Raw genomic sequence first — 12,745 nt, forward strand, 5'->3', positions numbered from 1 at the left:
AGAATAAGAAATTAGAAATTTAACACTTATAAGAGAATATTTACTGCAAAAATAAATAGCGAATAAATTCTGTTTGTATCATTTTCTATGTCAGATACAAATTATGTTGCGTGATTAAGCATCAAGATGTTTCGATCTGACACTACGCAGAAAATTTAAATTTAATTAAAAACGTGACTATAATAAAAGTGATGACATCCTGATGCATGTCGCGTGCAGGTAATGGTCCTTAAGGTAATGATCTTTATTGTGACACCTTTAACGATACGCGGAATAATAAGTCTATATTGACAATATTGATATAAGGTTTTTCATAGAATTCCATAAATTGCTTGCTATGACATTATTTAATGGTAATTTTAAAGATAAATGTTAGAAAACATTTTTTAATCTTAGAATAATTTTAAATTAATCTTGAGTTTTAATTAATAATAGTTTATTATATACTCGCGCTTTCTCTTTATATTAATAACATCGAAAAACGTTTGAAGTTATCATAGATATTGATTTGTATTTCTCACTAAATTTTGTTACGATATCTCTTTTGTCGAGATTAAATTAATAAAATTAATAAAGAATGAATAAATTTAAAAAATAAAATTTATTCCTGTAAAATTAAATATTTTTTAAGAGAAAGGAATGTTTTAAAAGGATTATCAAATTATTTAACGATATAATGAAAACAAGAGATATATATTTCTTTGTATAATAAGGGTTTTATCTCTTGAAATCCTACCTTTATCATATTTTCTATCAGACGATTAAATTTCCCTTGCTTTTCTTCCCTTTTATAAAATAAGAAGTATCATTCATTAACGTGAATGAACAAGGAAGGAAACATAAGTATATAGGCTCAGGAAAAGGGAACGAGGGGGTTGCGGAATAAAGCAATGGCGCCTAGTAGAATAGAGAATGATGACCTCCCTTACATCATGCAGAGCATCTGCTAAATAAATGATACGTCGGTTACCACGAGTCTAGTTGCCCTCAGCCTCTCGATAGAAGCGAATCGGGAGATTAGGATCTGCATTTTCTTCGTTCTCCAGTAGAGTTTACTATTCCATCCCTGCTGGATAGAAAGACGCACCTCGATGAGGCAGCAGATCCTAGAGCTGGTCACGGGGTTCCTCGTAGTCCAGCTGCTGCTGCTATCAAATCAAGTAAACGCTGTGAAAAATCGACCAAGAAAGCAACGGTCCAGGTCAGAAAAACCGCAAGCGCAACAACCCAATAGCGATTACAATTACGATTATTACGAAACCTATGACTCTGAAGAAGAAAACGGTGAGTATGGAAAATTAGATCACACGACAATTAAAAGGGAAAGAAAGAGAGTTGACATTTTTCGTCTTATTTTATTTAACTAATTTCTGTACTATTATTGCACACATATATGTATGGTTAATATACCTTCAAGTATTTTTTTATGATCATGATTACTATTACTATAAAGAATATAATAATTGATGGTATAATGAGATATTAAATTGTATGATATTCATATAATATATAATGTTAGAGGAATATTTTAATTTATTTTATAATTGAAATTAACAAAAACTAGAGAAATGTTTTAATTTTTTTTTTTAAATAATTTATATTGAATAATATTATTTAACATGTAATATTAATTTACATTGTAATTAGTTCACATTATATTATAACATAAAAATATGATAATTGATTGTAATAAAATAATTTTCTGACATTATTTATCAATTTCTCTATGTATTTTCTATGTATTGCTATACAGCCTCTTATTAAGAGATTGAAAATCATAAGACTATGAAATCTAATCCTTGTAGATCTTATAAGAGTGATGTAGATTTCTTTTCTCGTTATCTAATATGATAAATATATAAAGTCATTATTTCACGTAATTATTGCATAGTAGTAATATAATTTTCCTTATAAATTGTATGTAATAAAAATTAAATATAATTTTATTTATAAATTATATAGGAAGCATTTTGAGCGATGTAAACAGGGAAGACAGAATAGTAGTTTCGAAACGCGACGGAAGTCTTGTGCCAAAGATCAATCTCATTAAGCCGTATAAAACAATTAATCACTCGTGTTTTAATCAGAGCGATGCAATTAATATCATTTATTTCAATTTAACTTATAGCTAAGTATCTGGCTTAGCTTCCTTGCGGATAATAAAGACGCTAAATATGTTCCGCTAATATGTTCCGTACTTACAAATAACTTTCGCACGATGATTATTGCTACAATAATAAGTCATCATTAATATTAGCAATTTTATATTTTTTTCTATTAAGTAATAATAAAAATAATAATAATAACAATATTATTTAATTGTTCAGAGACCACAACAACATTGTCACCTCCTGTAGTACCATCATCTAGCATACGAATTTCGGGTAAGCGTGCGATTCGTCTTATATATATTACTTTAATATAAGAAAAATTATTATAAAAATTAAAAAAACTTTTGATGGCATATGTAATTATTGAATGTAGGATGGTCTCCGATAGAAAGTGCAGCTCCGATAGAAAGTACAGCATCCTCATACAGACCAGAAAAACCTACAGATTTGCCAGCTCCAACAACAACTTTATTTTATGATCGTGGTGACAAATTATTTATTATTATTATTATTGTGTTAGGAAAGCAAAAATACATGTATAATGTAATAAATAAAAACTTAACTTTATTTTTGATAAAAACAACTTTATTTTTGATATTAAAGGATGAAAATTTATTAATCAAATCTCTATTTCTTTTCAATACTTATTTCTTTTAATCTTTAAAATACAAATCTTTTAAATACATATTGTAATATTTTTATATATTTGTATATTTTCGCGTATATTGTAAAATTATATCGTGAATTAGTTATGTTACGCTTTATTTTATGAAAATAGAACTTTAATTAAGAAATAATGTTTGGGATAAAAACGCTGTATTTTGTACAAATAGAGCTTTAATTAAAAAATAACGTTTGGGATAAAAACAAAGAAAATATTAAAGTAAAGAAGTAAATAGATAATTAAAATAAAATATTTTTAATCCCATATTTTCTGAGATCTGTTTGATATTTTAGATTTAGAACAGACTAATGTCACATCTGAGCAGGATCATTTAGTAAGTATAGTAAAATAATTAATAATTGAAAATTCAAGTTGAGTTTTGCAAGAATAGTAAGAAATAGGTTTTTTTTCATATATAGGTTTCGTCCACGGAAATTTTACCGGGTGAAAGTAATTTATACAATTCTGTGGCTATACCTGGTCCACGAGTAAGTGATTCTAAAATTGATTAACAAACGATTCTTCGGAAAGTATTCACAAAGATTTAACAAAGAAAAACCATTTATAAAAAAATAAGGGTGAACCTGGTCGACCTGGAGATGCTGGTCGTCCAGGAAATGTAGGATATCCTGGACAACCTGGAAGTCCTGGAATTCCAGGACCACCTGGTCCTCCAGGAAATGTACCTGATGTAAGAAATTATTTTTATAATTTAAAATCGTTTTTAATTTAAATTCTTTTTTTTAATATCATAAGAGAATTAATGTGAGTTATTAATTATTTATTCGATATATTTTATAATTTATATATTTCTTTTATTTATATTTCGTATATTATTTTTCGTATATTAATATAATATCGATGATATAATAGGTGTCTCTATATTATCAACAATTGGCTTTGTCTCAAGCGGATCAAGATAAAGGCCCAACAGGTGCAGCTGCTCCATTGTATGGACCAGAAGCATATCCTTATATTCAAGCACAAGTAGGTCCCATAGGCCCGCGAGGTCATCCAGGTAAGTTTTAATTATTTCAATCGTTTTATTTAAATAAATTGTTTAATAAATGATTATTGATCTTACATAAATTTTAATGCTTTATCTAAACATATGTTTTTACTTATACTTTTTATTTATATGTTTTTTCTGTTATATTTTATTTGTTTTCCCTGATATATATTTTATTATATCTTTTCTCTGTTATATATTTATAGGTCCACCTGGTGCTCCAGGTCCTCAAGGTTTCCAAGGTACACGCGGTGAAGCTGGTGAGCCGGGATCACCAGGTTCTCCTGGTGCGCCAGGTCCTCGAGGTTTACCAGGACTACCCGGAAAAGATGTAAGAGATTATAATAAAAATTCTTTATGTACAAAAAATACTAAAAATGCTGTAAAATATTTAACAATAGGGTATCAATGGAGAAGATGGTGAAATCGGTTCACCAGGATCATCTGGTCCCGCGGGACTACGTGGTCTTCCCGGAATGCCTGGGCTTCCAGGAATAAAAGGTCATCGTGGTTTCCCGGGTTTAGACGGAGCAAAAGGTGAGCAAGGAGTTTCTGGTGAAAAAGGATCTACAGGCGCACCAGGACCAATGGGCCCGATAGGTCCAATGGTATGTAAATAATGTTCTCGGAATGTACAAGAGAAAGAAGAAATTTAAAACAAAAAGGAATTTTTTATAATCTTGAAATAAGTTTTCATGTTTAAAACTTATTTAATATACATGTACTAAATATTTAGTATACATTTATATTTAGTATAGTTATACATAATATTGAAGAGAGAAAAAAGAGGAAAAAGGATAGAAAGAGGGAACATATTATTTTGCATAAATGTTATTGTTGATTATTATTAATGTAGGGCCCAGCAGGACCGCGTGGTGAGAGAGGCAGAGAAGGTTCATCTGGCCCTCCTGGTTTGAGAGGTCCTGATGGAATTATTGGACCATCCGGGCAACCCGTAAGCTAGTTATTGAATTCATACATGAATTTATATCTTGAAGAGACTTATCATAAGATACACTTAAAACAAGTTTATAATACTTTTTGCTTTATTTTATTATTATAAATAAAATATACAATTTGCATAATACTTTATTAAATAATATTTTATTAAAATACAATATTAATATCGTTTACATGTAGGGTGCTGTGGGTAAACCTGGCCCACCAGGATTTCCAGGTATTCCTGGATCTAAAGGTGATCAAGGATCACAAGGACCGAAAGGAAGTCAAGGCTTACAAGGCCCGCGAGGTAAGATATTTTTATTATCATCCAAATAAAGACAGACGCATCCTTTTCCATAAATATATTTATACTCTGAATATATCCATTATTCTAAAAGAAAGCGATATTTATTTTGCTGATCTCTTAATATTTCCAACGAAGGCGAAAGTGGCCGCCCAGGACAGCCTGGCGAGACAGGTCCGCAGGGTGCTCAAGGCAAAGATGGGAGTCCCGGCGAAAAAGGAGCTACGGGAGCGATAGGACCTGTTGGTTTACCTGGATTTCCGGGTCCTCGAGGTCAACCCGGAGAATCAGGCAACCCTGGTATTCCTGGAGCCAAAGGAGCACCTGTATGTATAATTAACATGCTGTTTATAAATTATATCAGTCATGTCTTAAACAATATATAAAATCTTGATTATATTTCTACAGGGCCTTCCTGGGGAAAGAGGTTTTAAAGGTGACTCCGGCGTGAAAGGTGATACAGGAATGCCTGGTCCACGTGGACTTCCGGGAGCTCCTGGGAACGAAGGCAAGAGAGGCAAAAGAGGAATGCGTGGAGCGATTGGCGCCACAGGACCTCCTGGAGAACGCGGTGCGCCTGGAATGCGTGGACTTCCTGGTCCAGATGGTCCTGTTGGACCTCAAGGTATCTCTTATGTTGATTAGAAATTAGAAAATATCATTAAATACATGAAAACATTATCGTTATAAAGATTTTTAATTAATTAATATAAACTATAAATATAATTATATTTTGTTACATATTATACTTAGAAAAGAATATTATAATTAGAAAAATATTAATTTCTTGAAAATAATACGAGAAAAATAGAAATCCGATTAGATTTACAAAATCATAAATAAAATTTCAATTTATGTATATCATATATAGTTCTAATTTTACGTGAATAAGAAATTAAATATAAATTTATAATTTTAGTTTCAATGGTAAAACTTTTTTGTTTTATTACAGTCTTTCCAAAAATTCTGTATTGATTTATTCTCACATTTGCTTTTTTTTACACATACGTAACAAATGCAATATAATAAATATAATATTTTTAAGTAATCGTGATTATAATTTTCAGGGCAAATTGGTGATCGTGGTCCAGTAGGAGCTATTGGGCCGAAAGGAGCCATTGGAGATCCTGGGCGACCTGGGCCACCAGGATTACAAGTTTGTAGAAATATTTTAACATTATATTTGTGAAAAGTATTATAATGTATAAATGTTGATTAAAAATTCCAGGGTTTGCGCGGTCTGATGGGTAGACCAGGAGCTTCTGGAAAACCAGGCAATCCTGGCGAACGTGGAATTCAAGGTGCAGATGGCAAACCCGGAGAACAAGGTCCACCTGGATCGCAAGGTCTGCCAGGGCCATTAGGGGCGCCAGGAGAGAGAGGATATCCCGTAATTAATATTATTGATTTCTCGTAAATTAACGTGTGCGCGAAATTTTCTACGGAAAATATATTTTTAAATAAATGCAAATATATGTTTTCGCTTGCGATACATATATTTATATAATGCACAAGTATTGCATTCAAAGGATTAAATTATAGAAGTTAATATTGTAATCTAATTTTATTTAATTATCTTTTTAATCTTTTATATTGTGTTAGGGAGAACCTGGAAAAGATGGTGAGCCTGGTAACCCGGGATCGCCCGGTCCAAGAGGAGATACTGGTAAAGAAGGGCCTCCGGGAGTACAAGGTTCACCAGGTCCAGCAGGAAACGACGGTGCGCGTGGTTCTCCAGGATCAGTTGGACCCAGAGGTTTTCAAGTACGCAGCGTAGAAATGTATTTACATTCTCATGATGTAAAATATAAGTGAGATGTAAGATTTAACGTGTTAATAAAATTTATGCTTATGCACAGGGTGTCCCAGGTGCCACCGGTAATCCAGGTGTTCCAGGTAAGGACGGAGAAGCAGGAATACAAGGACCTCCTGGTCCACCAGGACCAGTCGGCAACAGAGGCGAGCGAGGAATTCCGGGAGAAAGAGGATTCATGGGATCTCCAGGACCTATGGGTCCGAAAGGAGAAACTGGAACTCAAGGCGCTGATGGTTTAACTGTAGGTTATTATCTTATATCTTGTATATTTCAATCGTTCAAAGTTAGAATAGTTCCGTTATTTCTATTTTTTATCTTTCAATATGGAGAGATTTAAAATTATATTTAGAAATAAGCTTTTTAATTTAACTGCAAAATTTTATATTTAAAATAAATTTATAAATTATCGACTTGATTTTATCTCTAAATGCCTTGTATGATAGCATATGATAGATCCAGAGTAAATTTTATATGTCGTTATATATAATATGAACGCGTTGTGACATTTATATATATTCACATTATTCATTTTGTTTAGGGCTTACCAGGACTTAAAGGAGAAAGAGGAAGTACCGGTGCACCGGGATTGTTAGGACTTCCTGGTGCGAGAGGATTATCTGGAGAACTTGGACAAAAAGGAGAAAGAGGAGCGCTCGGACCAGTGGGCCCTGAAGGTCCACCAGGTAACATCCTATATTTTATTTATATGTAAAATCTGTAATGCTTAAATTAATTTGTAAAATATTAATGTATACAATTTATTAAAAGATTATTGATTTTTTTATTTATATTGTAGGACATATTGGAGAACGCGGTTTACAAGGAGAAATTGGACCTCCTGGCCCTCCTGGAGAACCAGCGGAACGAGGTGATCCGGGTCCACCTGGTCTTATTGGCGAGCCAGGAGCACCTGGCAAGCCAGGAGATACAGGTCCTCAAGGATTGCAAGGCTTACCGGGTTTCCCAGGCCAACAAGGATTAATCGGACTTCCTGGTTTAAAGGGTGATCGTGGATATTCGGGTTTAAAGGGAGAGCAAGGAAATCCGGGGCTATCTGGTAATGAACAAATAGTTCTAAATTATTTTATAATTAATAAGTTGGTTATTCGTGAAATTATTGTATGTTTACAATAACATATTAATATATGTATATTAATATATTATTTATTATATATGTTTTTATATTATATATTTTATAATGTGTAGATTAGAATTTTTGTTTTTACAAGCAAGTATATGAATTATATTTGTTAACAGGCAGTCCTGGCGAAGCTGGATCACCTGGACCTATTGGACTTACCGGTGCTAAAGGAATTAGAGGTGAATCGGGTGCGCGAGGTGAACCTGGCTTGATGGGACCACCTGGTATTCCGGGACATGTTGGTCCAGCGGTAAATTATTAATTTCTACAAATTTTAACGAAGAAATGCGAATAATATGCATCGTATAATAATAAATAATAGAATATTAGAGATTTATATTTTATATATAGAGTATATAATATATATGTATAATTGAAAAAAAAAATATATATATATAGGGTTCACCAGGGAATATAGGATCACCTGGTGCTCCAGGATTGCCTGGTGCCAAGGGCGACGCGGGCGATCTTGGACGTCCTGGAAATCCAGGTCCGATTGGCAATCCTGGTCTACCCGGAATGGATGGAAATAAAGGTGAAAGTGGATCTCCAGGTCCACAAGGACTGGACGGTCCTCAGGGACCTCAAGGTTTACCCGGTGAGAGAGGCTTACCAGGCCTACCCGGCTCTCCTGGTTCTATAGGAAATAGAGGATTACGTGGAGCTCCCGTAAATATATAAAGATATATTTAAACAATACTCTATATTTAGTTTTATTTCTTGTATTTTTAGTTAAAAAAATATAAATTTTTAATGTATTTTTTGTTTATAATCATTATAATTACTATTTTTTCTGCTTACAAATAATTTGATGAAATAATTTGTTACTATTGCAGGGTGAAACAGGACAACCCGGAAAACCAGGTACAGAAGGTCCACCTGGATCTCCCGGATTAGTAGGCCCTCCTGGCTCGCCTGGTCATGTAGGAGAGATAGGACCGGAAGGACCAGTTGGAAAACCAGGACCACCAGGAATAGGTGGTCGACCTGGTGATAAGGGACCACCCGGAGTACCTGGTGCAGCAGGTCCATCTGGTCCACCCGGACTACCAGTGATTATAATTTCTATTTTTCAAATGAATATACTGACAAAGTAATAAAATAAAAATATATCAATATACATGTATCAATAAAAATTTATTCGCTTTTCTTTTAATAGGGATCACTTGGACCTACAGGACCTACTGGATTAGCTGGAGAACGTGGCCCGAAAGGCGAAGCGGGACCGCAAGGAGTAGAAGGTCCACAGGTAGTATAATTAAGATATAGACGTATAATTAAGATCCATTAATTAAATAATAAATTAAATTTAAATTAAATAACAATATTTAAATTAATATAAAAATTGAAGAAATTAAATTCGATTTAATTTATAATATTAAACCTATGAGTCTTAAAAGAAACATAAAAAATGTTTTAAATGATATAATGTATATCTAATGTGTATCTAATTTTATATCAAATTATATTAAATAAATAAATTCTACATGCGTGTATTATAATAAACATTTTTAGGGTCCCCGAGGAAAATCCGGTCCGATAGGTCTCGAGGGTGCAAAGGGCGATCGCGGAGAAGAGGGACCGAAAGGAGCGAAAGGACATCGCGGATTCAACGGTTTGCAAGGATTGCCCGGATCTCCTGGTTTACCAGGTGAGAAAGGTATGCCTGGTCTACCAGGACTCTCCGGCAAAGACGGGGAGCCAGGTATTAGAGGTAGTCCTGGACGAGAAGGTAACCCAGGACCTATTGGGCCTGCGGGAAATCCTGGACCAAGGGGTCCATCTGGAGAAGAAGGTCGTCATGGCTCTCCGGGTCTTCCAGGACCTCCCGGACCGCCCGGTCCTCCTGGAGAAGTTGGTTTTGGTTACGATACCGCAGCTCTAGCAGCATTTATAGGTATGATTGGTTGACTGAAAAATCATAAGATATATATTAATATAAAATATATGTTTGCATAAATATAATAAATTATATATAATTTATTAAATATAATTTAATATAAATTATATATAATTTATTATAACTGATCTTTAGATTTTTACATAAATATATCTAAGATTTAAAAAATTTTTTAAATATTGCTTAGACTTTTTCTTGAAACTCTTATTTGAGCTTTAATATTTTATTTAAATCTTTAAAGCTGTTATAAACGATATTAGCTTTAAAAAACTTACACAATTGTATTTATGATATAGGACAAGGTCAAACTAAAGGACCAGATCCACTCGGTGATGAACCATCGAGAATATTTAGTAAAGATATTACTGAAAAAGAACGAAGAGAATTGCTTATAAAAGCATATGAAAATTTAAAGTCATCATTCCACAAATTGATGAAGCCAGATGGTGAAAAAAATTCGCCAGCCAAAACCTGTCGAGATCTATTCGTTGCTTACCCGGATAAATTATCTGGTGAGAGAGAGAGAGAGAGAGAGAGAGAGAGAGAGAGAGAGAGAGAGAGAGAGAGAGAGAGAGAGAGAGAGAGAGAGAGAGAGAGAGAGAGAGTCTTGAGGTCACTATATACATATAACTTGCACCATAATTACTGTACTTTTAATCAATTTCCAATTCTTCCAATTTGGATTTCATTTTTTTAATGACAGATACATCAAATATATAAAAATAGCGGCAATATTTCTCCTGAAAAAAAAACCAAGTTAAAGAATCTTTAATCCAAAGATAATGTAAAGCGCGATAAAGGTATTATTACATTCTGTATAAATGTGTGAACACTTGTATAAGTGACTTAGAAAAGTATTCAAATAATGATATACTTATAAATTAAATGAAATCGTTTAAATATTATCTCGAATCTTCCTGTACGTGTGTGTATAATAAGATTATTACATATAAATATATAGATATAAATATTTAATTAATATAAATTTACATATATATAATGTATATTAATAGGCAAATATTGGATCGATCCAAACGAAGGAGATGTCCGAGATGCAATTTTAGTATACTGTGATGCTGAGAAACATGCAACTTGCATTTTACCGAGTCCCGTCCGTTCACCAGAAATTACTCACATCACTGATCAACAGGAGACCTGGTTGAGTGAGATAGACGGTGGCATGAAGGTTGTTTTATATTCTACATATTTGCTGATTCCCGCTGCGTTATCATGATGAACATAAGAAAGAACGCATTTCTGAAAAATAAATGTTTATAAAATGTGCGTAAATTTGCAGATTACATACAAAGCGGATAACAATCAAATCAATTTCTTGCAATTGCTCTCGAAACATGCGCAACAGAATATTACGTATCATTGTAAAAACAGCGTCGCTTACTTTGATTACGAGCGAAAAACATATAGAAGAGGTTTAAAGCTTTTAGCTTGGAACGATGTTGAATTGACACCACGTGGCAATCAGCGTCTTACATACGAGATGATAACGGACGAATGCAGGGTAAGTTAAATTTCTTTGTACAATACTTTTACTTCCATTCAGGTCTATAGTCCATTTTTATTTTTAACGAGATATAGAGAATTTTATAGACAATTTTCGATCAACTAACATTTTTAAATTTCACGATTTTATTTAATTTTTTATTTTTATATAAATATTTATATAATATAAACAAAAAGAATATATTCATGTGATTAAAATCATTTAAAACATAGAAAGAGACATCTGTTTTAATTCAAACGTATTAAATGTATAAATAGAATATTAGACGTTTTCTCATATTTTTATAAGGTCAATTTTATATTGTGTTATATTATATAATTTATTTGAATATTCATCAATTTGTAGCTTTATCAAAACCATTGGGGTAAAACTGTGATTTCATATGAGACGGACAAGCCTATAAGACTCCCTATCTTAGATGTGGCTTTGCGAGATATCGGAAAATCTGAACAAAGCTTCTCCGTTGAGATCGGTGCGGCTTGTTATCAATAATATAAAGTAGAGATATGATGCAATATCACGACTGTTATTTTACTGCCTACGTACGAACTATTCGTCATTTTCCATTGTATAAGGAAATGATGTCTTCCAATATACCTTAAGGAAATGAGATGACTATACATTAAAATTAGATTCTTTACAATAAAATTAGCAATTAAACATTATATTTAACTTAATCTGTTTAGTGATGGCCTATATATGGCCTGTATATCGTTATTTCTCACACAAGTTCTCGAATAGCGGAAATAATTTAAAAATACTTAACAGAATTATGTCTAATTATAAGTGAACTATATTACACCTCTTATATTCTAAGTGCGATTAATTGAAAAAAAATTGTGATATCTAAAGATCAATATTACTCAAACAAAAACGTTATCGAAGTACTTATACTATCCATGACAAACATCAAATATCTGAATCTATCCAGGTATAAAAAAATTACGCATTACGGATTTAATACTATATATGCGCATTATGCCAAGATATTATTGTATACGTAATAATAGATAAGTTTTATTTACCCGTCACATACATATATTTTATTATTGTCACGACCTATATATACTGGATAGCTATTAAAAAAAAATAAAATTGTACGTGCATAATCAAAATTATTGATTCAGTATATATTTTGCGTAATATTGAAATGTTTTGAAACGTGTAATTCTTTCGAAAAAAAATTGTAACATTTCGTATTTATTTTTCTTCTTAATTCATTAATAAGACGCGCGTAACGCAATTCATGCAAAGAAAAGGAAAAAGAATCTCATTATTGCAAAAGCATTCTCCTTAGCTATGCCTCTGCAATAATAGGATTCTTTTTCTTTTTTTT

At 32.5% G+C, this 12,745-nt stretch overlaps 1 protein-coding gene and 1 long non-coding RNA gene across 2 annotated transcripts; one reads left to right on the forward strand and one right to left on the reverse strand.

Moving 5' to 3' along the window:
• Positions 1–147: 147 nt before the first annotated feature.
• On the forward strand, positions 148–12,518 carry LOC145972219 (uncharacterized). The gene is made up of 29 exons (XM_083100631.1): positions 148–234; positions 801–1,284; positions 2,328–2,384; positions 2,485–2,595; positions 3,069–3,109; positions 3,195–3,263; positions 3,353–3,466; positions 3,649–3,793; positions 3,991–4,115; positions 4,186–4,392; positions 4,641–4,739; positions 4,925–5,033; positions 5,169–5,356; positions 5,439–5,655; positions 6,098–6,186; positions 6,259–6,420; positions 6,633–6,794; positions 6,890–7,087; positions 7,385–7,529; positions 7,643–7,903; positions 8,104–8,237; positions 8,387–8,656; positions 8,824–9,039; positions 9,147–9,236; positions 9,503–9,884; positions 10,184–10,399; positions 10,901–11,073; positions 11,185–11,406; positions 11,755–12,518. Exons 2-29 carry the CDS (start codon positions 1,092–1,094, stop codon positions 11,899–11,901), a joined length of 4,542 nt encoding a protein of 1,513 aa, XP_082956757.1. The 5' UTR covers positions 148–234; positions 801–1,091; the 3' UTR covers positions 11,902–12,518.
• Positions 9,391–11,211, reverse strand: LOC145972225 (uncharacterized). Its single transcript, XR_014439099.1, has 3 exons — positions 11,023–11,211; positions 10,163–10,252; positions 9,391–9,898 (listed from the first exon to the last, which is right to left on the reverse strand). It is a non-coding gene; the product is annotated as an uncharacterized LOC145972225 (long non-coding RNA).
• Positions 12,519–12,745: the final 227 nt, after the last annotated feature.

This window comes from Camponotus vicinus, unplaced genomic scaffold (assembly GCF_025532165.1).
Source record: "Camponotus vicinus isolate PSW18456_S1 unplaced genomic scaffold, iyCamVici1.0 SCAF_5, whole genome shotgun sequence".
Taxonomy (NCBI): domain Eukaryota; kingdom Metazoa; phylum Arthropoda; class Insecta; order Hymenoptera; family Formicidae; genus Camponotus; species Camponotus vicinus.